Below are 27,523 nucleotides of genomic sequence, written 5' to 3'. Positions count from 1 at the left end.
GGAGTGTTCGAATGTATTCGGATGTATGCCTTGTCGGTCTCAATTCGATAAATTCTTTATACAAACCGAGTTTCATGATATACTATGATTATACCAACAATAATGATGTCAAAATTGAATTGAAAATAATTTATTACTTTTATTTTATTTTATAAAAGAGGAAAAGAAATCCCAAAAAGAAAGAAAACCCCAGAAGCCTCACAGAAGCGTAGCCAACCTTTTGAAATCATTCAAGTACAAAGCTGTGAAATGAGTGTCCTTTTAAAAAGCGCGTACACATTCCTTAAATGTCAGCAACGCTCCTGTGATTCCACTGGTGTTGCAGAAAAATGTGAACCGAGGTGATCACTTCACACCAGGTGACCCGCTTGACCCAGCTTGTTTGTCCTCTTTCATTAAAAAAAAGTACACCCCTATAGGAACACAGTATACGAACGTTTTTTCTGAACAACGCTGTAGGAATGCCACGCATATCGACAGGGTTAATATTGATTTAAGATTGTGACGAGTGGTACGTTAGTAGAATTTGGTGGTAGAATTCTGATCATACAGCTCTTCGAAACAATTCTCGTAAAAATGCTTTAGGAAACTCTAAGAGTCACTACACAATATATAATATTATAATCATTAAGATTGATATGAAAATTCTTTAAATTGTGAAGTTACGAATACAATGTATTTAATTTTAAAAAATATAGTTTGCAGTTTTCCTGTGAGGTTATTGTTCAAAGTGAAACGCTTTCTGTAATGCATCCGAGCTATTTTTCTCACGTTAGTTGGAATTTAATTAGCTATGTAATAACAACCTCGGCAGGTATTCTTATATCATTAGATGCCTTTTCAGAGCCGTTTTGCTAACAATTTCATAAAGTGGACGCTAAATAAAACCGTTGATGTTGTGTTAAACTTGTATTGCGACGTTTAAAGCAGATATCTGTTTGTAGGATTATTTGTGTGTGTTTGAACTTGAATATCGTTCGTCTTATTCCTTAAAGCAACACGATTGTTTTCTCATGGTAGAGGAGGACTATCGAGCATACAACTCACTAAAGGCTGTGTGATGAGATTTGAGAGGAGGAGGGACACATAATTTACAAAAGCGTTGTATGTCTGTCCGTCCGTATTTCACAGCCACTTTTTTCCAAAATTACAAGAACTATACTGTTGAAACTTGGTAAGTAGACGTATTGTGAACCGCATTAAGATTTTTAAAGAAAAAAAAATCCAAAAAACAAAAAATTTTGGCCGTTCCCCATACTTAGAACTGAAACTCGATATTTTTTTTTTCATCAAACTCATACGTGTGAGGTATCTTTGGATAAGTATTCAAAATGATATTGAGATTTCTAATAAAAAAAAATCTGAACAGTTTGCGCGAGAGACACATCCAAAGTGGCAAAACGTCCACACCCCCCTCCCCCTCCCTTAACTTCTAAAGTAAGAGAATGATATATATATGACAAGAACTTTTACATCAAGTTACTTGCTGCTACGGAGCCCTTCATGGGCGAGTTCAACTCGCACTTGGCCGCTTTTTTAGCCTGTAGTGATGTCTTGAAAACACCATGCAAAGAATCTCATTACATTACAACCAAGCCGAGGAGGAGCGCATCACATCCGTGTGTTGAACAAGTATAAAAATATAATTTTAACTTTCGTGGCTTTAAGACAGATCTATAGAGCGTATTTAGACTTAGCTCAGACTTTACTTACGTAAAACTTAGCTGAGTGTAGGCTTAGCAAATTTTTAATTCATTTTTGTAGTCATTTGACACTTGAAATTATGCTAAGCTTAACCTAAGACAGCCTAATGCAAAAGTCAAGTCCGCGTTTTATCACACTCAGCTTTTTTTTTTATTAATATAGGGAATGAGATGAGCAGGACGTTCAGTTGATGGTAATTGATATGCCCATTGCAATGCAGCGCCACTTAGAATTCTTGAAAAACACAAAAATTCTGAGTAGCACTACAATTGCGCCCGTCACCTTGAGACATAAGATGTTAAGTCTCATTTGCCCAGTAATTTCACTAGCTACGGCGCCCTTCAGACCGAAACACAGTAATGCTTACACATTACTGTTTCACGGCAGAAATAGGCGCCGTTGTGGTACCCAAAGTCTAGCCGGCATCCTGTGCAAAGGAGCCTCCCACTGGTTAAAAGCTAAGTTTAACGTATTACAGACTGAGCAAAGTCAAAGTACGCTCTTTACATCTAAATTTATAAAACAGAAAACCTTTTTCTCACATTTTCAAAGTGCATTTATTATTTGCAACAAGAATGAAAATTCTAAACCTGCAAGCCTGCGATATTGGAGTTCTTAAGTCAATCAAGTACAACATCCAATTTTAAAATTAGTTATTGAAGAATCGACTAGCTATTAACATGCTTGTAAGATAAAAATGATTGATATAAAAATACTTTTTGTATTATAAGTTTATTATTTATTGATTGTGAAATTTTGTAACATATATGCAGACAAAATGAAAGGTGGCTCAGGTATTTATGAAACGAAAACAAAAAGGGATAATAAAAAACGTATTAATTATCAGGTAAGTGTAATTAAGAGTAATTACAAAAAATACAAGAATAATAGTTTTATTATAGATATTAAACTTATGTGTTTATAAAAAGCAATGATTATAATAAGTATAAATTAATTATTAATGTGCAGAGTGGAGCCAAGAACACTTGAAGTTTTCTTCTTGTTTTCACTGGCATCATAAATTTTTTGTAAGGACGCTAAGGAGCTACTATTTTCAGACAGCTTGTCTAATTTATTTAAGTTCATCAACGGCAAATGATTGCATTCAATTTTTTCCTGCAAATAAACACAGCAATGTATACGAACAAATAGGAAGAGAATTTTGCAACAACATCCGATAGAAAAAATTCGCACTTATAATAGTGAAGATTACAATAATACTTGAAATTAAATAATAACTGATTCTTAATGCGGTTATGTTATATATTACCAAATAGATATGTGTTTGTCATTCGAAAGTAAACTAGACTCTATAAAATCACAACATATAGAAAAGTAATTAAGTTTTGTCACTATCGTTAGCGGTAGACGTAGTTACTATATTGTAGTATTTAGGCTCTCTATTTGTGCAATATAATTAATGAGTTTTTTAAAGATACACACAAGCCTTAACTACAGAGCCAGCGATAGGCTGCATATATAAACAACACATTTTTTTTAATTTTAAATTTATAAAATAAGAGACATGTGGTAATTGTAACGCCTTGCAAAAATATAATAGCAAAGTTATGCATAACAATATTGTCTCTACAAAATTTTCTTGTGATTTTGTAATAATTTAAATTTTTTTGATTAACGCTAGTTACACTTTTAAATAAAACACTTTTTAAAGGATTAAAACACGTGTAATTATAATTGTGTTATTTTAGTTAACGCGACTTGGGTTTTTATTGTAAATAAGGTTGTGACCGATTTACACCCTGAAGATATGACCCAAATGTTAATGAAATAAGTTTGCAATCAGATTAGTTAATGGATTTAGCTTTAAAATATAGATTTGTTATATAGCTTTCATTTATATTTATATAGAATGTAGACCATGAATGTTTGTGAACTTTAAATAGAGGATGACCGCCACGCTAAATTATCATCACAACAATTTGGATATCGATATATATATATATATCTACAAGGTTCTACAAGTGGATAAGAACAAATTTAGTGTCCTTCTTTGAAATGAGTAATGGTCCCTACGCTAATATGGATTTCCGAGGTTTTCTCGGAGTAGCTCGGCGTATTTGGAATTATGGTAATAATACAAGATGGAAGCCGCTTTAAATTGTATACAGATATCGGGTGAATTGAATGTAGCCGTAGGTATCGAAATCGTAAGTACGCGCGGCGGCCTCTACAGAATAGGTCAGCCAGTAAGGACTCACGAGCGAGAAGTGACGCACCGGTCCAACCAATCTTTTAAAAATGGAGAAATATAAAAAATCAAAGCATACTAAAGGTCATTGCGATCCAAATTTAAATTTTCAAGCTTCCTAAAGACGCTGAAATAATCTAATTCAAAGTGAATATTATAATTACGAAATAACCCTTCACCTACCTATTGATTTCCTATACTGAGTAGGTTTGACTATGTCGTGCCCTTCCAACGCATTACTATCTGCAACTAATGTAGGATTGACAACGAAAGAATTTTGATTTAAAATAACGATTACATACCTATTTGTATTATATAAGTTATAATATTTTATAAGATGACCTTATTACCAAGATATGTAAAGTAATTGGTAAAGAGTACAACCCAAACTTCGTCAGAAGAGGTAAGAGTCACGCGATAGAAAGAGAGGCAAATAATAAAGTAGGTCGCTGTGTGATCTGAATAACACCTTATTGTATGACTGCAAGAGCCCTATTTCTTTAATTGATTTTGCGGAGTGAGATTTCTGTACTTGAACTTTAACATATTATTTGCCTGAGGTAAAGAGTGGGACCATCTCCCCCCGCTGTCCGCACACTTTCCCTCGCGCACCTGCAGTGTAGTGCTGTGCCGTCGTTAACGCGTTAATACTGAAATTCCGATCCAGTGTTAATTTTTTTGATTTTAATAATGACTGATCCGAGTCCATCTGGTTCCCTTCCAAAGGAAACGAATTTTTATTCATCTTCAAGCTCGAGAAATGGCAAAAATGTTTTAGTCATATTGTGTGTTGAAGAAAGGTAGAACAAAAATTTGAGATTTTACATAGTGTGAAATGATAATCGTAAAGCATTGCTTAAATTTATCGACACACTCATTATTGTCATCAATTATAATTAGATCACAGCACTATCGCATTCTAGAACTCTGCACTCAACTCGCGTTATTTGTTCATGCTTATATCATTATATTTGTTCGGAAGGAGTGGACTTCAGTTCTACATTGGTTGGTACATAATGTACTATTTCATTCACTAAATTCATCATCATTATCGTCCACTGCTGGAGAAAGGCCTCACCCAAAGATTTCTACGACGTACGGTCCAGCGCTGCCCTCATCCAAGTTATTCCCGTGATCTTGACCAATCGTCGGTACATTTTGTGCGGGGCCTACCAACAGTGTGTCTTTAAAATTAAACTATTGAATATAAGACAGCTTTATCCAAAATATTAAATTTAATACTAGAGTACACGCGCGGCCTACTATAGAATACCAGGGTAACTCTTCTTACAATAACTTTTTAGTTTAGCGCAGTAGAAACTAATGAGTAAGCCTCATCTGATATATTTTGGACAACCTCATCTTCCCTTAGATCCCAGCATTAATGAATACTCAAGCAATTTGGCTCTAAAAGCGTAGGCTTACTTAAATAATACGAACGTGTATTGGAGTACCAAAGTCAGATATGTAAGATTTCATGTATTCTCAATTTATATATTCCGCCCTCAGGCTAATAAATAATAAGTTTAATTGTACAATGTTACTTTGTAAATGTTACTTTAATTGTAAAACATATTTTTGATGAAAAAAAAAGCCCGCTGAGTTTGTTGCGCCCATTCTTCTCAGGCCTGAGGCATTCACTTTGGAATGGGTGGTAGTTTTTTTTGACTTTCAATAAGTGATTTCACATCCTATTTTGAATAAAAATATTTGAATTTGAATTTGAATAGCGCTAATTAAATATTATCTGCTTATTAATAATGTAGTTACAATGTATAAATTATTAAAATGAATATCTTGGTTACAAATAATAAAACATACTTTTTCTCAAGTTCGTTTGTATTATTTAGAGACTTATAAGTCTGGCTACATCATGGATGATTCAACAACAGCTAGATTTGCAAACTCTGAGCCGCGAGCTAGAACTTAGTGAATGTGAAGGGCAGCCCGGATGATATAGGTTGTCAAAAAACTCGTCTGAGATTTGCAATAAATAGATTTATTGCAGTCGCCAAGCAGAATTGTGTCCTGAATACATCGACAATAAATAAAGCAGTAATTAAGTTTACCTTAATGTAAAAAAAATAAGAATTTATCTCGAAAGTGCCATTTTAGTTACGTTTTCTCATATATTTTCTAAATTGTAGTTTCTAAAATTTGTTATAATTAATTTTATACAACTAAGCCTGTCAAACTAAGATAAATAAAGACCATTACCGTTACATTTATTGTCTTAATCAGATAAAATGTCCTACAATAATAGGCCACGCTTGAACTCAATTAAAAAAGGGGGTCGTGTACCGTAGTATTAACACTTTTCTTCAACTCAATAAAATTTTATTCAAAGTATCCATATCAATTTACATTAATTAGAATTTATGAAAAGGCGTGAGTAACTTTGCTTGTGACGAGGGTCTCCCGTCCGACATTTTTAAATTATAATTACATTATATTTTTACAATAAAGTGACACTTTATCAGTTTCAACATTTCGCAGTATCAGAGCATCCTATACCACATAATAACGGAAATGTTGTATGTGCGTTTATTAAAAGTATTGGATTTGAAATAGGCGTTAGTTTTATCAGAATTCAGTTGATCTTTCCAATCGTTACTATTGAAAACGACAGCTGAAAGTAGGTTCTATCGAATGGAACAATTTCATTGTTAAAAAATTACGTGTGTTTGTTCGTATTTTAGCCGTAACTTTCTGACTACTAAAAGTAATATACTATATGTGTACTATTAAAAGCTGTGCTTACTCATTATCAACATTTAATAGATATTCATGACAGGCATCTACAACTTTAAAATTTGATATATTCCATGACAATTTCTTATGTTTATAAAAGTGATAACCCTCACTTCTAGGATTAACACACAAACAAAATTTTATGAACGATGCGGGACTCGAACCCACGTCCTCTGGCGTTACATAAACTTAGCATACTAGCATAATAGACGGACCCTGTGAGATAACTATCCTTACATAAAACCTAGGAGTGAGAAAGAGACGGAATAGATGAAGACCATGAAACTGTTTCGAAACAATTTAGTGTCCTTTACTCTCCTGTCAAATTAGACCACGTTTAAACTTTTGTCTTTTTATCGTTATTGTTCTATGAGGATATTAATTAAGAAATATAATGGTGTCGTGTTCTGTATTAGATTGTGTTGTTACATACAGTAACAATCTCCTAAAGAAACATATCACAGGTAAATATTGATTCTTCAATACTACTTTCGTGATGTTTATTTTGGTAGAACATACGCAAAAATACAAAAAATTACATTTTATTTTAGTTGCTTATTATTATATGCAGTAAACACTCTATTTTTTAAGATTATAATCATTTAAGAAAATATGTGTTAGAAAATGAAATACTGTATACGCAAATATGACGCCGTTTATCAATTTTAGCCATATTATGGAATGACCAAAAGCGATATACTACACAGTTCACTAACACATCCGTAAAACTAGCACACATGAATATTTTAAATCTAGTCTCGCCGTAATGAGGATAGTGTTAGTCTATTACGGTAGTATACTAAGTTAATGATATATTCAAATATAGACACTTCAGTTTAAAGTTGTTTTTGATATGGAATCTTTTAAAGGAGTTGCATTTTTCTCATAGTGATCTGGTCTCTTCTTCAATATTATAAGGACGTAAACGTTTAATGATTGGTTTTCTATCTAGTAATCCAAAAGCATGATTCATTTTTTTGACCTAAATAAGAAATTAATAAAACTATAGAATACTATTGTGAAACTGAGTACGGGATGTAGATTGCAACGAAACATATATATTATGTCTGTCCGTCTATGCTGAAATAGAAGAAAAAAGCAGAGTATTAACAATTAAAAGGGATATATAACTGTGAACGAAGAATCAGTGAAACGGCTGATTACATATTTGTATGACTGAATAAAGTCTACAAAACTCAAATAATATATTATGTTGTTTATTATAAGCGCAATTCATAAATATATATATATTCTTACCAAGTTTTAAGATATATCGGACCAACCGTCGCCGTCGCAGGGTTGATGCTACTTCAACCAATAAAACATAAATAAAAAATCTAAAGATATTAAAATCTATAGTTACTATAAAAACAATGCTACAATTCATATAATTAACTTGCAATATATAATGTTTAATATGAGAAAAATATTTGTTTACGGGATCCTAATGAAATCACATAAAATAAGTACTTGTTGTATGTTCTAATAAATATCTTTATATAATTAAGAGAAAACTCTCGTAATTGCGATTGTATCATTAATTAACAGATTAAAGTTGAACAGAAGCTAATAAAAGGTCAAGATCAAAATCCTTGAACGCTTTAACAATTAGCTAGAAATCTCAACACAATAAACATAGTCGACTTGGTCGACGATAAGTCCTTAATTAAAGAGAAAACTATTTCAAATTATTTGCAATTAAGGCACTTTTATTCAATATTTTTTATCTGTTATTCTGGCCAATCACAGGAACATTAGTAACAATTTTGACGGGACTTTTACTTGCACACAGCTCAAACTTTAAAGGATTCAAAATTCTCAGTTAAAGGTCAAATTACTATATAAATTTGATATACGCGGGGGCCGCGATGGATGGAAATAGTTTTACGTATATTACGTAAATAGGTACGTAATATTAATTTTAAATCTATATTCTTTCGTAGTCAAACCTACATTAGTTTTGTATGTGGAGGTAGGTACATAAAAGCTTGAATAGAGCCATGACGCGAGCTAGACTTGCACACGTCCTCTTAGGTATAATTTTAACAATAACAAATAACTTTTTTGCGGTCCGCTTTTGATCTAAAACACGAAACACAACCATTTTTTATACTTATATTACTTATAGGTATAGGTAATAAATAAGGATCTATCATGAATGGTAATTTTTTAATAATAAACTATTTTAAATAAAACACTTTTTAAGGATAAAAACCATGAGTCCCCCTGAAAACGATCTGGAAAGGTTTTGAAACGTCGGGTTAAATAAAACAATAAAAAAATTTAACTTTTACGCAAAAACAGAAAGAATGCGAATTACATGCGTTTTAATTCTTTAAAAAATGTTTTATTAAAATGTGTAAACGCTGGCGTTAATCAAAGAAAATACTTCATAATAACAATAGTCACTTTTAATAACATTGTTTCAGCATTTTTAGGAAGCTTAAAGAAATGAAATTAGGATAACATATACGGCCGTTCCCAATATACTACATCTACAGATAGAGATGAATTACTACCTTCTACTGTCAGTAATTAGCTGTCAATAATCTGAATCTGTCCCAATATACCCGATAAGTCATTCTTATCGCCTTATATTGCGACGCGTGAATTGTAATTTCCATACAAACCTCTATCGCTGGTAAGCTATACGTCGTCCCATTGACAGACAGCGTGTCGATAAGACAGTGGGACAGAAATGTCAACGATAGTTACGATTTTTATCTCAAGTAAGAGATAAACTGAATATTGCTTTGCTTTTTTTATGTTACTTCAGTTTTTAAAAGATCGCTTTAGTAGGTGAAGTAGCAGACGAACAAGTCTCGCGCGTGCGTCACGTTTCACCCTTGAGTCCCTACTGGATAGCCACGCTGGCGTGGTTGGCGCCCTTACGATTTCAATACCTACATACGGAGTGGGACAGGCCTGACAAAGTTAACAACTTTCAAGCACAGAGCATCCCCAACAGAGTATCCCTTACGGAACAACAGCAACGCATCTTGACCCCTGGTTTTGCAGTTCTTGCGTCTGGGTTGCCTCACAGCTTCCTATCATGTATCTTGCCCGTTTGCCCCCACTTTTAGAGAAAAAATCGCGTACCGTTAACACAATACAGTCGTGATTACACTGACGATATAAAATACTTTCATCAAATGATTTCCTCAGCTTGCGATCTTTTGGTTCAGGCGGGCCGTATTTGGAGTTTGAACGAAATATACCCATTAAATTCTGAAACGATAAGATGAAGCTTAGCAAACTTAGTTAGACAGACTTTACTTAGTTCAAGTTCAACAGACATTTCACAAATTAAATTTAATGCTAGAGTAACCAGTTTCACCAGTGGGAGGTTTCTTTGCTCAGGATCCCTACCACGCTACTACCTAAAGGTGGCAATTTTTTGTTGTGAAGCAGTATATAATAATTATTAAGTGTTGGTTTGAAGAGCGCTGTATCTAAGGAAATTACTAGGATAATTAGGCTTAACATGTTACATGTAATAGTAAAACTTTTGGGTTCAATAAAAAATCCTGAGCGACACTTCATAACGGCAGTGATAGCTTACAGTTGAATACTTTCTCGTCACTTTTTCTCTGTGGATGGAGAATTTTTTTTTCTTAAATTTGATTATAATAGAATAATTAAACAAAGGACGCCCTCAGAGCGAAGAAACGGTGCTAAGAAAATCTCATAATTTTTTGAACTCCCAACAAGCTCTTTTGAAAGTGTGTTTTATAGTTATAGTAAATCTTTATATTGTTGTGCTTTATACGCAGGCTGATGCAATCATAATCCAGTAACAGGCTGTTTCATCTAGTTATAATCTGCAGCTTAGTAATAAGATTTATAGCAGAGCCATTTTCATAAAATATTTTTTTCCTTTAGACTTTATAAAATATAGGTACAAGTGTAGAATTAACACAAATTTACTCGGAATATAAGATAAATGCAAGTTTTGCCACATTTGTGAACATTATGGATATATTTTTTTTCGTTTGTAATTATGTCACTTTCAGTCTGCAAACAGATTGCATGTAACTACAAATAGGTACACAAACTGAATAGCTTATTATTGATTTACACAAACATAATATGTAATTCAACATTTCAATTTATCGGAAACAAAACATTTACCTAATTTAATTTGCCTTGATAATCTTCATGTTACACAGTTTGAACATTACCTGAATCGAATGGTTAATATCAAATTTCAAGGTTTCTGTTATGAGCCTGTTAGCTACAATATTTTAACTATCAATGCGCAAATATACAAAATATCAGTTTTCATAAGGTATCGGGTAATTTTATTTAATAAAATATTGGTTTGTCTCTTAATAACTTTTAATTAAGACGCAAATAATAAATACGAGAGGGCGTTAAAAAAATGGGAAAAAAGTGTTAACTCTTTGGAACCAAAAAGTAATTTTTTGTTTGTAAAGCTATAATATTGATTCATTTAAAAAATAAATAGTAAATATATCTTTTGCTTTTAGATACTTATAGAAGAAGTCTTTTAGTTTCAGTTTGTCAGAGCGTGCTGTCAAACATGGATAAAACTGAATTGCGTGCGGTTATTAAGAATTTGCATTTGAAAAGTTTTAGTACGAAACAAGTTAAGCAAGATTTACGTATTTACGTATTTTAAAGTTGCATATCGGTGCGCTGAATTTAAACGTGGAAGAACATCAAATAAAGATGTCCCCCGTTGGGGTCCAATACAATTATGTAAGTAAAGGGTGAAATATATTATTAATTGTACATTTTATAGCTGAAGAAAAAACGATAGACTGGTAGTGTACATAGCATTACACGAACGCTTAGGGATGATAAAAATTACAGCGCGCGGTAATTAATTAGAACGCTTACTAATACACAAAAGAAACGAGACTATACATATCTCTAGATGATTTCGATTCGATTCGATGTATATGCTTTTACAGCAAGATCCCAGAAAATGTTTAAAACAAAAGAATTACGTTATTCAAAAGAATTCTTAAAAAACGTTTGTGTGGTAAAGATTACTATAATAACATAAATGACTTTCTTAATGATACTACAGATTGGGAATCGAGCGACCGCCCTCAGGCTATTAAATAATAAATTTAATTGCACAATATTACTTTGTAAATATTTATTTTTTCATAAAAACAAAAAAGCTCGCTGAGTTTGTTGCGCCCATTCTTCTCAGGTCTGAGGCATTCGTTTTGGAATGGGTGGTACTTTTGGACTTTCAATAAGTGATGTCACATCCTATTTTGAATAAAAATATTTGAATTGGAATTTGAATTTGGAAATGTTACAATAAGATCCTTATCATTTCTCAACCAATATTTGATGAAAATTAGTTTAACCTATATTATACGACATTAAAAATTACAGTATAACTGGTAGGCCATTTCCAACCCTTCAGAAATAAAAGGCGCGTCATTCAGCCGTAAGGATCATGGACTCCCTTGTCTGGCCAAATATTGAATATATCTACCATGCAGCTACTGCTACTGAGTCATTACAGATACACAACCAATAAATAAAACTGTGTAATAAAATTAGTAAAGAATGGAAAAACCAACTAACAAAAAACTGTTATATTCTATCACGATATCTCCGGCTGATAGGTCCATTGTTTCTAGGAGTGCAATTCGAGATGCTTGCTTCCAATAACCAATTATATGAAGCCAGCTATCAGGTGAATATGAATATGCTTCATTCACCCGATCTAGTCCCTAGTAATTTCTATCTACTTCCAACGTTGAAGTATTATTTTATCGGACAGAGATACGTGGATGATATAGACGTAATCACTGCTGTCCAGTAAATTTTAGGCATAAGGAGTTTAATTCTCATTTGTCCAGTAATTTCACTAGCTACGGCGCCCTTCAGACCGAAACATGGTAAAGTTAATACATTACTGCTTCACGGCAGAAATAGGCGCCGTTGTGGTACCCATAATCGAGCCAGCATCCCGTGCAAAAGAGCCTCCCACTGGTAAAGGTGGATTGGAAAAAGAAAGAAATTTAAAGTTGAATACAAAAAAGTTCCAAATGCTATGCTTTACTAACTGGAGTTTATTGAAAAAAAATAGGTTTAGTAACAGTTACCAGCAACATACACATTCTCACGAATTTAACACCCTTCATACGTTATGGTACTAACGTTTTCGGTATTGTGATAAATAAAGCCAAATGATATGTATATTTTTTGTATATTGTTTGGACAAGTATAATATGCGCTCATAATTTAAACATTTCGCACTACTTGGAACCATTACAGAGCGAAAAACAAAAGCAGCTGCACTAGTTTTCCTTAGAGACTCATCAATAAATACGTGAAAATTATTCTCTGCTGATTTAGGGTTTTTAATATACGTCATTTCTTTTAGTTTATTTTAATTTGACTACAGAAAATAAATACATAGTACAGAGGGCTGTATGGAGGATGTGTGATCTACTCTATATTTGAAGCCTTTAAAAATACACATCTTCTTAAATTGTGCACTAATGGGGCAAAGGAGTATAATTGCTAAGAAAACACTTTTGCAGGATTTTTCTAAATCTCATCTGAAACAAGAATTCTTAATTGTTTCTCTTTCTGCAATCACAGTTCCTACAGCCCTCCAGTGTCAACGTCATTTATAATTTTTTAGTGTCTGATTATTTATGACTTTATAATGAGTTAATTAATATTAACCTTGACCCTTGATTCTGAACATATTCTTGATAATTTAATGTATGTACAAAGACATACCGGCAAGACATAAAGGCCGGCAACGCTCTTGTGATTCCTCTGGTGTTGCAAGAGAATGTGGGCGGCGGTGATCACTTAACACCAGGTGACCCTTACGCTCGTTTGTCCTCCTATTCCATAAAAAAAAAGACACATAAATGAATTTGCTAGAAACTGTCATAACCATAATGTTAACACCAGGAACAGAAAGTAGGTACGTACTGAAAATCAGTGTTGCAATTGGGGTGATCCTTGGGGTCCTTTTCATGACATCCTTTTTTAATTTGTCAATTGTACTATGTATATAATGTTATGAATAAATGCATACTTTACTTTACTTTACATAAACTTATAATGCCTACTACTTGGCTAAGTCGTGTTAGTAAGTCTTTTGTGGGGCGATGTATATGCTTTTACAAAAATATCCCAGAAAAGGTTCAAAACAAAGGTATTACGATATTCAAAAGAATTGTTAAGAAAAGTTTGTATGGTAAAGGTTACTATAACATAAATGACTTTCTTAACGATGCCACAGATTGGGAATGGAGCGCTCGCCCTCACGCTATTAAATAAGTTTAAATGTACAATTTGTGATGTCACATCCTATTTTGATTAAAAATATTTGATTTTGAATAAAACTGTTCCAAAGATGTGGATACAGATTGAATCTGCTGTCGTTACATTATATTTGCCAATGATTGCCCTCCATATTTTCGTCATATCATTTAAAAAGACAACCCTTTTCGTATACATTTTGGATTTTCTTCATTTAAATTAAGAATTATTCAATAAAATAACAAAATTACTCTCGGGAATATCAAAGTTACACACGGTCCCCGTGGTCACCATTTACCATTGCTTCGGAAAAATTGATCTTAAATATGAAGAAGTGAGAAGAAGCCGTTCTTTTAAATCAATATTTAAAGCTTTAGCATTCTACAAAATAATGTTACAGTAAAACTCAAACATTTATTATAACATTATTTGCACTTAACCTATTCCAATGCCAAATACAGAACCAAATTGCTGACCAATATTTATTGTTCACAACTGTCTAGATAGCGGCCGACCTACATTTTACCTGTACTACGTGTTCTGGTTAAAGCTGGAGTTTTGTGATGTGAGTCACACATGTATAGCCCGTTTGATACATTTGGAGATAGATAATTATATCAAAGTTGAAGATGTTAAATTAATTGTAATATCTGTATATTGACGATAAGCACCAAGCGTCAAGTCTTGATTCGCTTCATTTCTCGCAATAAATTTTACATCAAAAGCGCATTTGGCTTTAACAGTCTTTAGCCTTAGTTTTGACAGTATGCCGCCACCACGATGTTTTATGGTTTTTGACAGAGGATGTGTTTGTTTAACTATCCATAGTACGAAATACGGACATTAGCGCTTATTACATACACTTCACTGAATTTAGTTGTCTTAATTCAGAAGCAACTTACAAGTTAGAAGCTTCTGATCACACTGTCATAAATTTAGTTACTAATTAAATCAGTTACCATTTAAAGCGCCACGAAGTTGGACGTTTCATATACGAGGGTGGCTCCAGGCATGAAAAATTTGGACTGTGCCTAGCCCTGGTCGTTGGCTCAATTCAAATAGAAAAATGAAAATGAAAGAACATGGGTGAAGGAATATTTATTACTGCGCGGGAAGTTAGCAAACATGGACATTATATGCTTGTTTTAGAACCAGTTGACTTCAGAAATTATCTACGAAAGGATTCGAAATCGTTTAACATAGTTTTTTTTGACTTTCAATAAGTGATTTCACATCCTATTTTGAATAAAAATATTTGAATTTGAATATTACTAAATCTTGTGACACCGTTTCTTTTAAAGCAAGATACTATCCTCCGTGACAGTATTAGTACGAAAAAAGAAAGTACGTAAAGAAAGTGTGGTCGTAACATTATGATTTATTGCAACAGAATGTTCGTATCAAGATTCAAAATTAAGTTCTTTAATATTCCTGTGCTGACAAGTATTATACCTGAAACTTGTTGGACTATAACTATTATTCGGGAACACAAAATTAAATACGTCCTCCACGCATGAAGAACCACGAGCGACTGAAATCAGTAACTTAATGCGATTACACCAGTCAGAAACCATCCTTATTTCTGAATTTAGGATGCTAGATAGCTGAATGTGATAATACTTGTCTAAATCGAGTTACTTCTGAATTTAGACAAATTAGTTCAGTAAAGTGTAATAGGCGCTATAAGACTGATAGGATTTGGAGGAATATGAGCTCGAAAATATAAGTGAAATGGCGGGAAATTATCGATTTCCTAACTTAATAAGCGCGTTCCGAATTTGAGTAAAATTTATAAGTAATATCAATATTTATGAACAGACTTATATGACAAGGAGTTCGACTCAAATAAGCTCTAATTGCTTCTACTTCTTCTCTTGGCAGAGCGGTCGTGGTCATCACGAAGTGACATCTTTTGATTTGCCACTTTTCCCTGCTGGCTGGCTCCACCACCAAAAGGCGTTATTTTAAGCCAAGTTCTTGGAGAATGGAGACATTGATGTGAAACTTGGTCCACGAAACTCCCATCATTCTCCACCAGCACCACATCTCCAGAACATCAGTTTTCTCAACTTTTCGCAAAGTCCACGTCAATCCATCGTCAAGCGCATGGGTAAAAAGCTACATATGTTCGCTTAAGGAAAAAGACTCTCGTCAAAATTGAAAACAACATCTTACATGGTTTCTTTGCGCTATTTTTCTCGAGAAGTACACCGTCCTATTTTCAAATGAGAAAAACAACATACAATCGTGCATTGAAAAATCTGTTCATCACCGAGACGGATCATGCATCATTGAACGAATCAAACGGGTGTTGAATGGTTCTTTAAGACTAGAAGTGGTCGCGGTTTTTTGTTTACTAATTGGAAAAGAATGGAAATATTGGCATTATTTTAATTCATAATAGTGCCTCGTAGGAGAAAATTTGCTGTGTTTTCTTATTAATATTAGAGGTAAAAGTGTGAATTGTTCTTTTGTAACTTCAAACATTGTTTGTAAGGTCTTGTAATATCCTTGTTCACTGAAGACGGTAAATACTCGTTACCTATACAATTCTGGAGAAGGTTTATCATGGAAAGGTCATTTATAGCTTTTCGGTACAGCTCTGGAGACCTAGAATCATCTAACTCTGTCATATTTTTGAAAATAATAATTGAGACTGCATTTTGATTTTGCATTTTTTTACCACATTAAATTTAGTCAGTGTCAGTTGGAGTCAGCTCTAGGCTAGGAGCGTTGTTGATGAAGATTTTGCGTTATCATGGAACAATTTTGGCGAACATAGATTGACGGGTCAGAGCTGTTTTGCTGGGAAATTCATCATGATTATATTCGTCATAGCTTACTTCAATACATATTTGCTGCTATTCCTTAACCGGTTCTGAAGAACTACCCCAAAACCAGACAATAAAGTTACCACCAAACAATAATCATCACACATGTTTAATCTTTGTTTTACGCCATTGTTGTAACGTTTGACCTGGAATCGGCTTATACCATCGCATTCAATTTATCATTATTTCCCTAAGTTACTGATCTTACTCGGGGTTCATTTTTCAAGTTGAAGTTTCCTTTACTTACGGTCCCATAAACCAAAAATGTACAGTACATTTATTAGCCGTATCCTCCCCAAACACAGCATTGATATTGCACTGCTTAAGCTGCTTTAGAGCAACGCCATCATTAACACAGAAAACAAAAAGAGGAATAGCCCTCAAGGATCCCACGCACCCGTAGGTTTTCGTATATAAAGTATGGAATAAAATACTCTACTCTTTGATTTTAAAGCCGAAAGGATAATCAATCAATATATAAAATCATACAATGAACACCACACTTAACCCGTTATTACTTGAAGATTGACATCTTGCGTGGTAAAACAATTACATTCCATGTAAATTTTGGAGTGTTTTAATTCTAAATTGATTTGATGTTATTGTTTTAGGCATATCAAAGCAATGTTTATTTCTGTCTTCCGGAATATAAGCAAACATCTCAATTATTTATGATAGAGTCTAATAAACATTCTCGATGCCTAACCTATGCTAATAATTGAAAAAATATCTTGCAAGCATTTCTTCAAAAAGTGTAATTAATTTGATTTGATTTGATTGAAGCCAAATGGATTAGGTATCTATATAGGACTCTAGTGAATATATAAAATAATTATTAATTACTTACATTTCTGAGTATATATCTTGATATTGTCTTAATTTGAAAAAACGTAACAATAAGCATTGAAATTATAATCCATATTAATCCCCATAGCTGATTGCTAAAATCTGGCACTTGCAACAATTCAAAAAACCTTAGTATGGCAAGTATCTGAAAATTATTATACAAGTGATTGCATTGAAAGATATAATGGATGCGATTTCGGTTATCGTTTGTCCTTTCAAAAGTAATTATTTCCTATGATTTGTCTGTGATTACCAATTGACTAAATAATAACAATCAGTTTTCTCTAAGCTATAGTCTGACGATTGTCCAGCTACTAATAGTTCATCTACGTGATTTCTATGCTATCGAAGGCTAGCATTTAGTATCGAAACCTTGGAAGTTGCGATTGCATCAAAAACTGATGAAGCAGCACCCATTGAATGAGGTCTTGATCTACTGCAGATTCTATATGTATCATAATCATCATCATTTCAGGCGGAAGACGTCCAGTGCTGGACAAAGACCTCCCCCAAAGATCTTCACGACGGTCGCCCTCGTCCAACCTACTGTAACCTAATGTACCGACGATCTTGACCAGATCGTCGGTACATCTAGTGGGGGGCTTTACCAACCCTACGTCTTCCGGTACGTGGTCGCCATTCGGGGATCTTACTGTCCCAACGGCCACCTGTGCCTTACCCACTGCCACTTCAGTTTCGCAATCATTTGGGCTATGTATATGTATACTAAAATTAAAATATGATTTCAGCGATCGCTTCTTTGTATATTATTATGATGGAGTATTAGCTAGACATTTTTGACAACACATTACAAAATCACGGTAACGTTTTTGCAATCCTCTGGTTAGTTATAGAATAGGAGGTAGTGATCGATAACTATCAGGTAATCAGTACATATGTATTTACTATGATTCCACTGTTGAAAAAAGACCTGTTTATGTTATATTATGGCTCGTTACACATTAATTTTCCGTTCTTACAAGTAGCTTCAATTTTACGATAGTTTCTAGATACATAGATTGTTATTATGTCCAGTTAATAGGCTTACCAAAAATAACACAGGTAGCATGCACCATAACCATCTCCATAGTTTCGTTGGCTTAAAACCTAACCAAAATTGTACATCAGTACAAAAATTTTTCACACCATACACCCACATAACGAGTAAAGTTTTAAAACTGCCCAAATAGCAAGTGCACAATCTATGCCCTATAAGGAGAACTCTCATTTTTGTTGGTGGCATCTGAAAAAGAAAAGTTTCGTGAATAAATTGACGTTATGTTACAATATAGTAGAGGATAGGATATACCTTCAACCATGGATAACAAATTGAATTTAAAAAAAAATGTGGTCGTTGCGGGGCTTATACTCGCGTCTCTGGATATTACGCCCCTCAATGCTTTTAACTGCTGTGCGTTGGCGTCCATAACCCTTGATGATATTCTATTAGTCTATAATCCTTGGAGTGTACTTACATAATCATGCACGGAATGCCTAGATACATGGAAAATTAAAAAAAACATAAAATATATATTTTTTAGACTGCACTCGGATATTTCATATTAATTAAGAGACAAATAACATAAAATACAAAAGTTCAGATTACATTAAATATGCAATTATTGACAATTTTTTATTATAAGCCCGTAATGAAATATAGACCTATTAATCCGTAGACATAGGGATTTCTAATTGAATATTGACAATAAGATCGGGTTGAATTGTTACTAAATATTTGCCTTGTCAAAATTAAATCATTAAATTTCATATATCACACTCATCACACATTTAACTGATGAGTGAAGGTCTAATAATCTCTTCGTATCTTAGACTATTTACACAGCTCTTTAGACGTCTACTTCATAGCGAAGAAGACTTATAAGACTTTATTTTATTTACAATTATTTAATTTATCAAAAATATGAAAACTTTTTAAATAATGGAAAGTGAATTGAATACAGTGATAGAAAGTGATACAGTGACAGAATAATTGGTGATTGATAATTGTATAAAGTCACCAAATACTATGTAAGTAAAACAAAAACAACAAACAAAAAACACCTTGTGTTACAAAATAGCAATTTTATTACGGATCCCTAATTTTGAAAAAAAAAAACATAGCCTATAGCCTTCCTCGATAAATGGACTACCCAACACTGAAAGAATCATTCAAATCGGACCAGTAGTACCAGAGATTAGCGCGTTCAAACAAACAAACAAACAAAAAAAACAAACAAACACTGCAGCTTTATAATATTAATAGTATATTAGTATAGATTACGCTGCAGCGAAGCGGTACGATGAGTGACTGCGGCATCCTAGTTTTATTTGTTATGTTATTCATTTTACCAGTGGGAGGCTCCTTTGCACAGGAAGCCGGCTAGTTTATGGGTTTCTTTCTTTATTTCTGCCATGTAGCAGTAATTTGTAAACATTACTGTGTTTCGGTCTGAAAGGCGTCGTAGCTAGTGAAATTACTGGGCAAATGAGGCTTAATATCTTATGTCTCAAGGTGACGAGCGCAATTGTAGTGCCGCTCAGAATTTTTGGGTTTTTTGAGAATCCTGAGCGGCACTGCATTGTAATGGGCATGGCGTACCTATTACCATCAGCTGAACGTCCTGGTCGTCTCGTCCCTTATTATCATAAAAAAAACAACAACAAGATATTGTCGGGTAGCACCACTTCGACGTACATGAAGAGAGTTGTCAAACTTCATGTCTTATGTTCAGGACGTTTTTTCCCGGTTATCGCACCCGTACGCATCGTCCCTTAAGGAACTTCGTTCCAAAACGTATAAACAATTAAAATATTCCAATTCATTTTTCTGTCCTCATTCAGCAACAAAATATATCATTCACAAAAACTCAAGTCCATTGAATAGAACATCGATAAAGGAATGAAAACCTATTTAAATTCTCTATATAATCGAAACAATTATAGACGTAATACTCGTACTTGTATCCACTCATTTAACAATGAACGTACCTAGTCAAAGGAACACTCTATTGAACAGGAAACTATTTCTTGATTTCCAACAGACTTGCCAGTAGATTCCATCGTTAAACATTCTATTGATGTGATTTGCCGCATTGTGATTTTACTTGGAAACTTATATTTCATTCATCTTTACTGGCTAGGAATATGTTTCTTTTATGTTTGGAATATTATGGTTGGATATTTTAATTTAATTCTGATTTGATTTTAATTCAACTTTGATTTATTTGTAACAAATGTAGAACAATTGGCTTATTTATTTTTATTTCATTTATGTATTACATTATTATCGACTTATATTTTCATTTTAGTACACACACCTAAGGTATGTGAAAGTTCATGATTGGCTGTGTTTTTTTCTTACACAGTATAATAAAATTAAATATTATTGGTTTTGTGTAAGACTGTTATTGTAAGTGCGCATATACGAAACAGCTTAGACACGACAGTAAATAATTTTCGTTTACACGTATACTATTATCTGAAAAAATAAATTCCAACGTTTTAGAAAAATAGAAATTTGCGGTCCATGTGATTGCGTTAGTCATATGCTTTATTATAATATGATCTAGTGGCACCTTGTAGTAATAGAAATATAAATTTTAAGTTCTACCTAAGTAGCTTTCGATTCTTTCTTTCACATGTTCCTTGGGAAATGTGAGCGTTTGTAGTGATGCAATGTTTTCGTTATCTTTCCCGATTTAACTAATGTAAATTTGTAATTTAACCTGTTTTCTAAAATAATCTAATATTTTTGTTGAACAATTAGGTGGTTTGCTGTTTTTGTTATATAACGACATTGAAATAGTTATTTGTTCAACAAGTGAGCAAAGTTATTTTTTGCTGACTTTAAATCACGAATTGGTGAAGTAGTGTAGAATTGAATTCTTATATAGACTACTAAGGTAGTGAGTGATTTAAAGGCACGAGACAAAAAAAAAATTTGCTCTCGTGTGAAACATACAACTTGTCACCTCGACTAGCGAGAAAAGTGTTATAGGTAAGAGAAATAATTAAGATAATATTTAACAATGTTTACTAGTATTTATTTTAAATACTAAATCTTTAAAAAGGCAATAATAAAATTTATAAATCTAAATTTCGATAAGTAACATTTAAATTTTTGTGACAATGAGATAATACGGTAGGCTAAAATGAGTTTTGGAACGCACCGAATCGCATTGTTTATTTTTTTAACGCAGAGTAATTCCCGGATGTATGGTCACTTGGGGTTCGAAATTTAAATCACTTTGCCTCACGCTCGCAGCGTTTTTGCTGCGATTTTTCACGTAGCAATAGCACCCTTTTCGTGCTGGAGAGGTGAAAAAATTCGAATCCCCAAATATTTGTTTTATATAAGTCGAGTCTTATTGTTTAAAATTTCAAAATCTCATAGCCGATCTATCACCACAGTTTGGCACACGATTTGATTGCCAGAGCGAGTGACCGTGAGTTTTGATAAACAACCAATAAACAACCAAATAAGATATATCCAATATAATATAACTGTATTATTTGATTGAAAGTCAAAAAACAAGAGCGGAACTAAACATCAAAGTTTACTGGCGAACAAACAGTAATACGTAATCTACAATCACTTTCAAATCGGAAAAACCATTTCTGTAATTAGCGCGCACAAATGCAGTGACGACAGTATGTAATTAATTTCTGAAAAATAAATTTAATGTATATCGTACGGCACGCTTTTGATTTCGTTATAATATAATAGGTTGGGGAAAGTGTTTCATCGCATTTAAATAAAAACTAATGATTTTTTCCCTTACATTTATATTTACAATTAACTACAGTATATTTATGTGCCATTTTGTTCCAGGACTTGTTACCATCTTGTTGGTAGTGACATGATCCCTTTGCTGTAGAAAGTTTGGGACTTAACAAAAATCGACAAATAGTTTTGGCAGTCCTCTCTTGATGTGAGCGAAGTATCGTGATGAAATCCGCTTTCTCTCAATTTCTTGTTCTAATCTCATTAGTTGTTGGCAGTAGACCAATCCAATCCTACCATAGAGGCAGTATCACCTTATTGCGAAAAAACTCGGGTTTCGTCACAGTCTGTATCTGTACAAGTCTTTACAAGCTTAACCGAGCTTTGACCATAAAGATATCGGACGCTGTACTCGTACGTGATACATTTTTCATCACCAGCTTACAATGTCTTCAAAAACGACTCAGTTTTCCATGTGTCCCAATACAGAATCGCAAATGAGAACACGGTTCAATACGTTTCTTTCAGTGAGCTCAACAATTTTTTTGATATGAACTTTTATAATTATTGTTATCATAACCAGCCAGATATTTTAATTTTATTACAATTTAGAACATGCTTTATTTGACAAGATTATGTATGCAAAAAGAGTTCTTCCGCGATCTAGACCTATCGGTAGTCGGCAATCGGTGGTAGACTCATAGGCGATATCATAACTGTTTTGTTTCTATTACTACGTTTAGATTTTGTTTCTGGAACTTATTGCCAAGTGCATACTTCAAATAGAAAGAGAAGATCGGAATCAACATTCTAAATCATAAAATTTATGAATTCTGTTCAAGTTTCGTGCGACATTCTTTTCATACGTTTGTGTGAAAATCAAACTAGTTTAGTTTCACAGTATATTGTTGACGAGACAAGTATTGTCTTAACAATAAAACTATTTTGACTTCCGCACTTTACACAAAAGCTTTCATCTTCAAGCTATCGTGAAATAAAATATTATTATATTATAAAATTAAACTTAAACATTAAAAATATTAAATGTTTCTACTTGAATATTTTACTGCTATTTCACATTATTATTTAATCGTATGGTTCTATTTCTTTGTAATCTACCAAACCTCAATTCAAGAATACCTAATTAATTGATATTAAGTTGACAAAAATCTTAAGCAGTATGTTTAAAAAAAAAATCATTTAATAAAAATAAAAATAGTTATTTAAAAAAAACACCTTGATCTTGCGATTAAGCCCACCATTACACTTTCATATTTTTCGAAAAAATTCATTCAATTGAGTCATGAAGATTTATTTTCATAATATAATATGAATACATGTTTTCTTTCTTTATAAATGACCAGAAGTTGTTCTTTCTGGTCATTTATAAAGAAAGATTGACAAATCCTCTTGTAGCAGGCTTTGTCAATGCTATTGCTTGTGGTGGCACCATGGATCAGGTCGTTCCCTTCTTTAAAATATGGGCGGTTCATGCATCATGCTCGTGAACAGCGCTATCTATAGTGGTGTCTGGATGAAATTGTCATTGAGTTATCAATTGAAGTAATTTATCTCATAAATTTATAATTAAATACATATCTCTGTATTTGCTAATATCTTATTTATTTAAGGTGTATTTGGATTTATGCATCTACTGTACTCAATACCCATGTGGTTTTTACACGCTTTTAATAGCTTTACCTGTATGTATGTTTGTTTGTAACCGACTCCTTTGTACGCGATTTTGAACCACTTTAAACGGCCAGATTTCCTTCAAACTTCGTAGATTTATCAAGGACCGATGACAATACATTAATTTGATTATAAATTCAATTTTGCAATTTGCAAAATAAGATTTTTATTAATTTATATAATTTTCGTCTATCATCTATTAGCCAGGAATTGATGTTAATTTTATACCACCAAATAATTTTTCTAGTATTTAGTTCGGTTCTCTAAAAATAGCGTCTTTTTTAGTTATTTTTAACTACTATTTATTTTTGACGATTGGGTACTTCCGTTGCATCACGCTATCATCTATAATCTATATGATAGATTATAATTAAGACAAATTCTTCTGACAAGTTTCTGGCAACTTCCTCTCATTGAAGTTTAATTTTTCGCGGAGTGGCGATAAATGGTAAAATAAAAATTCATAAGTGTCATTCGTAACATCCATTTGAATGATATTGATTCACCATCCCTCTATTGCGCCTAAAAAAAGTATTTTTGCCAATCACTTAGGACGCACAAATTAGAGTCTATTAGCGCTTAGAATAAATTATAGTTCATTAAATTATAAACAATTATAGCTACACTCAATAAATGCACGCGAAATTTTTATTCCTTATTTATTCATATATTTGTAATCGCTCTATTATGATATGGAAGGCGTCGTGACTACAACTGAATGAATAGCAATTTTGCAATTACAATGGAAATCTTTCTGACCTTGATATACCAAACAATGATCGATTATTGAAAAACGCCACAAATATTTCTATAAATAATTAAACTGTGTTAATTTGATTGTGCTATTTATTCGGTTGTCGTATTATAATTGAGCAGCAAACAAAAGCTCATTAATTGTATCTGTTTCGGCTAGCAAATTGCTTAAATACCCTTGTAAATGAATAAATGTAGTATTGAAGTGCGGAATGTTCTATTGAATGTTTAGTGAGTCACTTTAGATTATACGATCCTTCAACTGTGGAAAATGTTCAATTCTCCAGTGAAATATCAAGAAATATACAAAGGAATGCTCGAGATTCGATATCATTGAATTTTGATATAAAATGTTACATTCTCCTGGATTATAATGTATATCGCGGATTTTATATTTTATTTGCACGACTTCAACTTTCAAATGTTATTCATTTTTATTTTGTAGTTGAAATTTTTGTAACAGTCAGTCCGTTCTTAAGTTAAACATTATTCTGAGATTTATTTAAAGCAATCTCCACGTTATTTTAAGCGCCTTGATCCACCCGGTGGTAAAAATAAAACATAGTAAAACCACAGATTAGCAAATTACAAAATATTTTTTTCCACAATAGTAATTGGATCAGACTTTAAGCTACCATTACCTTATAAAGAAAAAAATTATTGTGAGAAGTTGCAAAGTGATATAAAAAGAGTTGCAACGTGGAGTAATAATAATATGTTGCACATGTTAAAATACTTGGTTATAACTTTCGCTAGGACTCGTTATCCAAGATTGATTAACTAACACGTAGACGAGACGCAGATGGTCACGGAAGCTGAAGTAAAAGATCTTGGAGGGAATCTCAATGCTGTATTGATGTTTCGTAATCATATCACTAATCTTTTGAGAATTCACGGTTCATGTTGCGGTAAGCTCGTAGTTTATAATAGCAGTTTATATTATAACTTTGGTTCAGAATTGCAATATATATATTATATATACGGGGAGACTATACGGGGTTATTTCTGTTTTTTCGCTTCATCATCAAGATCAACATCAGCTAGAAGACGTCCACTGCTGGTCATAGGCCTCCCCCAACTATTTCCACAACGATCGGTACTATGCTGCCGTCATCCAACGTATTCCGGCGATCTTGACCAGATCGTCGGTCCATCCTGTGGAGGGCCTCCCAACACTGCGTCTTCCGCAACGTGGTATTTATTACTGTTATTCTTTATTCGCTTATGTACCCGATATTATTTATTTTGGCAGGATATAACGAACTGAAAGATAGTAGGTACATAGCAAAGAATATTTAAACACTACGTTCAAGAGACGAGAGTGACATATAAAATAATAAATAATAATAATAATAATCGTAAATCTTCATACCGACATAATCAACTAATGACATAATATCAGAGCATAATATAATATATTGGGTTGGAATCAATCTATATTTAATTTATCGATAATTAACTAATATATGTATATTCTAAATTAATATAAATAATTTCTACTTAAGGTTCTATTTTGTTAATTTTAAGGTGGACCTAAGCCAAATCTTACTAGTTTAAATTTATGGGGATAAGTTTTACTTATTTCAAAGAAAAAAAAAACAATTTATATAATTAATATTTTTTAATAGGTTTGTTTTGCGCTGTGTAGTAGTAATTTCGGTGTAGACGGTCTTTGGTATTCGTTTTTCAGATGTTGCAACAATTGAAAATTAACTAAAATTATAACAGAATACATATTAACAGAAATTAGTTAAAGCTAATTTTTTAGGCTTTAAATATTTTTGAACATCATGTACAATATAATATAATAAAAATGATTTTAAAGGTTAATTAACAATCATAATAATTTCGACAATCGATAAAAAAGTGGCAAACAGTACAGATAGATTAAAATATTATAATTTGTACTCCAGATGAATTAAATCAATACTCTATCACTTTTAATCACTTTAAGCATTCTTTATTAGCTTATTATGTGTTCATTAGTGCTTACCTTTCTTTATCCAAAAATAATTTATCCATGAAAATTCTCTTACTGATTGGCCAGATTTTACAACACAATATATTACAACTTTTTTATTGTATTTTTTTTATTTTACATTGTATAGCTTAGAAATGTCTTGCGCAATTCTATAAATAAATAAGCAAATTACTTAAATACACGAATAAAATTACGACAATTCGTAACAAAAATTGTTAACAATCACTTTTATTTTGATTGAATGACATGTCACTTGACATTCTAACCAAAACAAACAAAAAAATCGAATATATGTTAGAGCGAGACAGCGTTGGCCGCCATTATTTTTAGTGCAATGCAAGTACAATGTCATACATTTTCAAGTTTATTTGATAATAAATGATAATAAATAATAATAATAAAGTTTAAGTACATGAATAATCCGGATATATTGCTTAGACTACAAATTGTTTTTCCGGTTTTTACGTGTAATACCGACGTCGGCCACGCGCTTGCCAAGATAAACACCTAAATATTTAAAAAATCATGATTTTGCATGTGTGTATAATATTATACCTCTATCTCACTAAGATGTTTAATCATAGTGTTTAGGTACTTTTTTAAATAAATAAAATATGTTAGTTGGAAGTTATAGATTTTTTAGATCGAGCAAATAATAAAAGCCTACATAAAATCCGAGAAAGATAACAAGCATAAAATCCTGTTTAATAGTGCTACTGCAATCACCAGGGAATGTACTTATAACGAATGGTTAGGGA

At 32.6% G+C, this 27,523-nt stretch overlaps 1 protein-coding gene across 1 annotated transcript in view; it reads right to left on the bottom strand.

Annotated features, from left to right (window-relative positions):
• Positions 1 to 2,615: 2,615 nt before the first annotated feature.
• The window catches only part of LOC126979010 (sodium-dependent nutrient amino acid transporter 1-like), a 48,070-nt gene continuing 23,162 nt past the window's right edge, over positions 2,616 to 27,523 (bottom strand). The window contains exons 10-13 of the mRNA XM_050828150.1: positions 18,665 to 18,859; positions 17,618 to 17,761; positions 9,764 to 9,892; positions 2,616 to 2,820 (exon numbers count right to left, since the gene is read on the bottom strand). Of these exons, the coding sequence (XP_050684107.1) occupies positions 2,656 to 2,820; positions 9,764 to 9,892; positions 17,618 to 17,761; positions 18,665 to 18,859 (633 nt within the window). The 3' untranslated portion in view covers positions 2,616 to 2,655. The remainder of the gene's footprint in view (positions 2,821 to 9,763; positions 9,893 to 17,617; positions 17,762 to 18,664; positions 18,860 to 27,523) is intronic.

The sequence above is a fragment of the Leptidea sinapis genome, chromosome Z, assembly GCF_905404315.1.
Source record: "Leptidea sinapis chromosome Z, ilLepSina1.1, whole genome shotgun sequence".
Taxonomy (NCBI): domain Eukaryota; kingdom Metazoa; phylum Arthropoda; class Insecta; order Lepidoptera; family Pieridae; genus Leptidea; species Leptidea sinapis.
The sequence above is the reverse complement of the archived record's forward strand: the minus strand, read 5'-3'. Positions and strand labels throughout refer to the sequence as shown.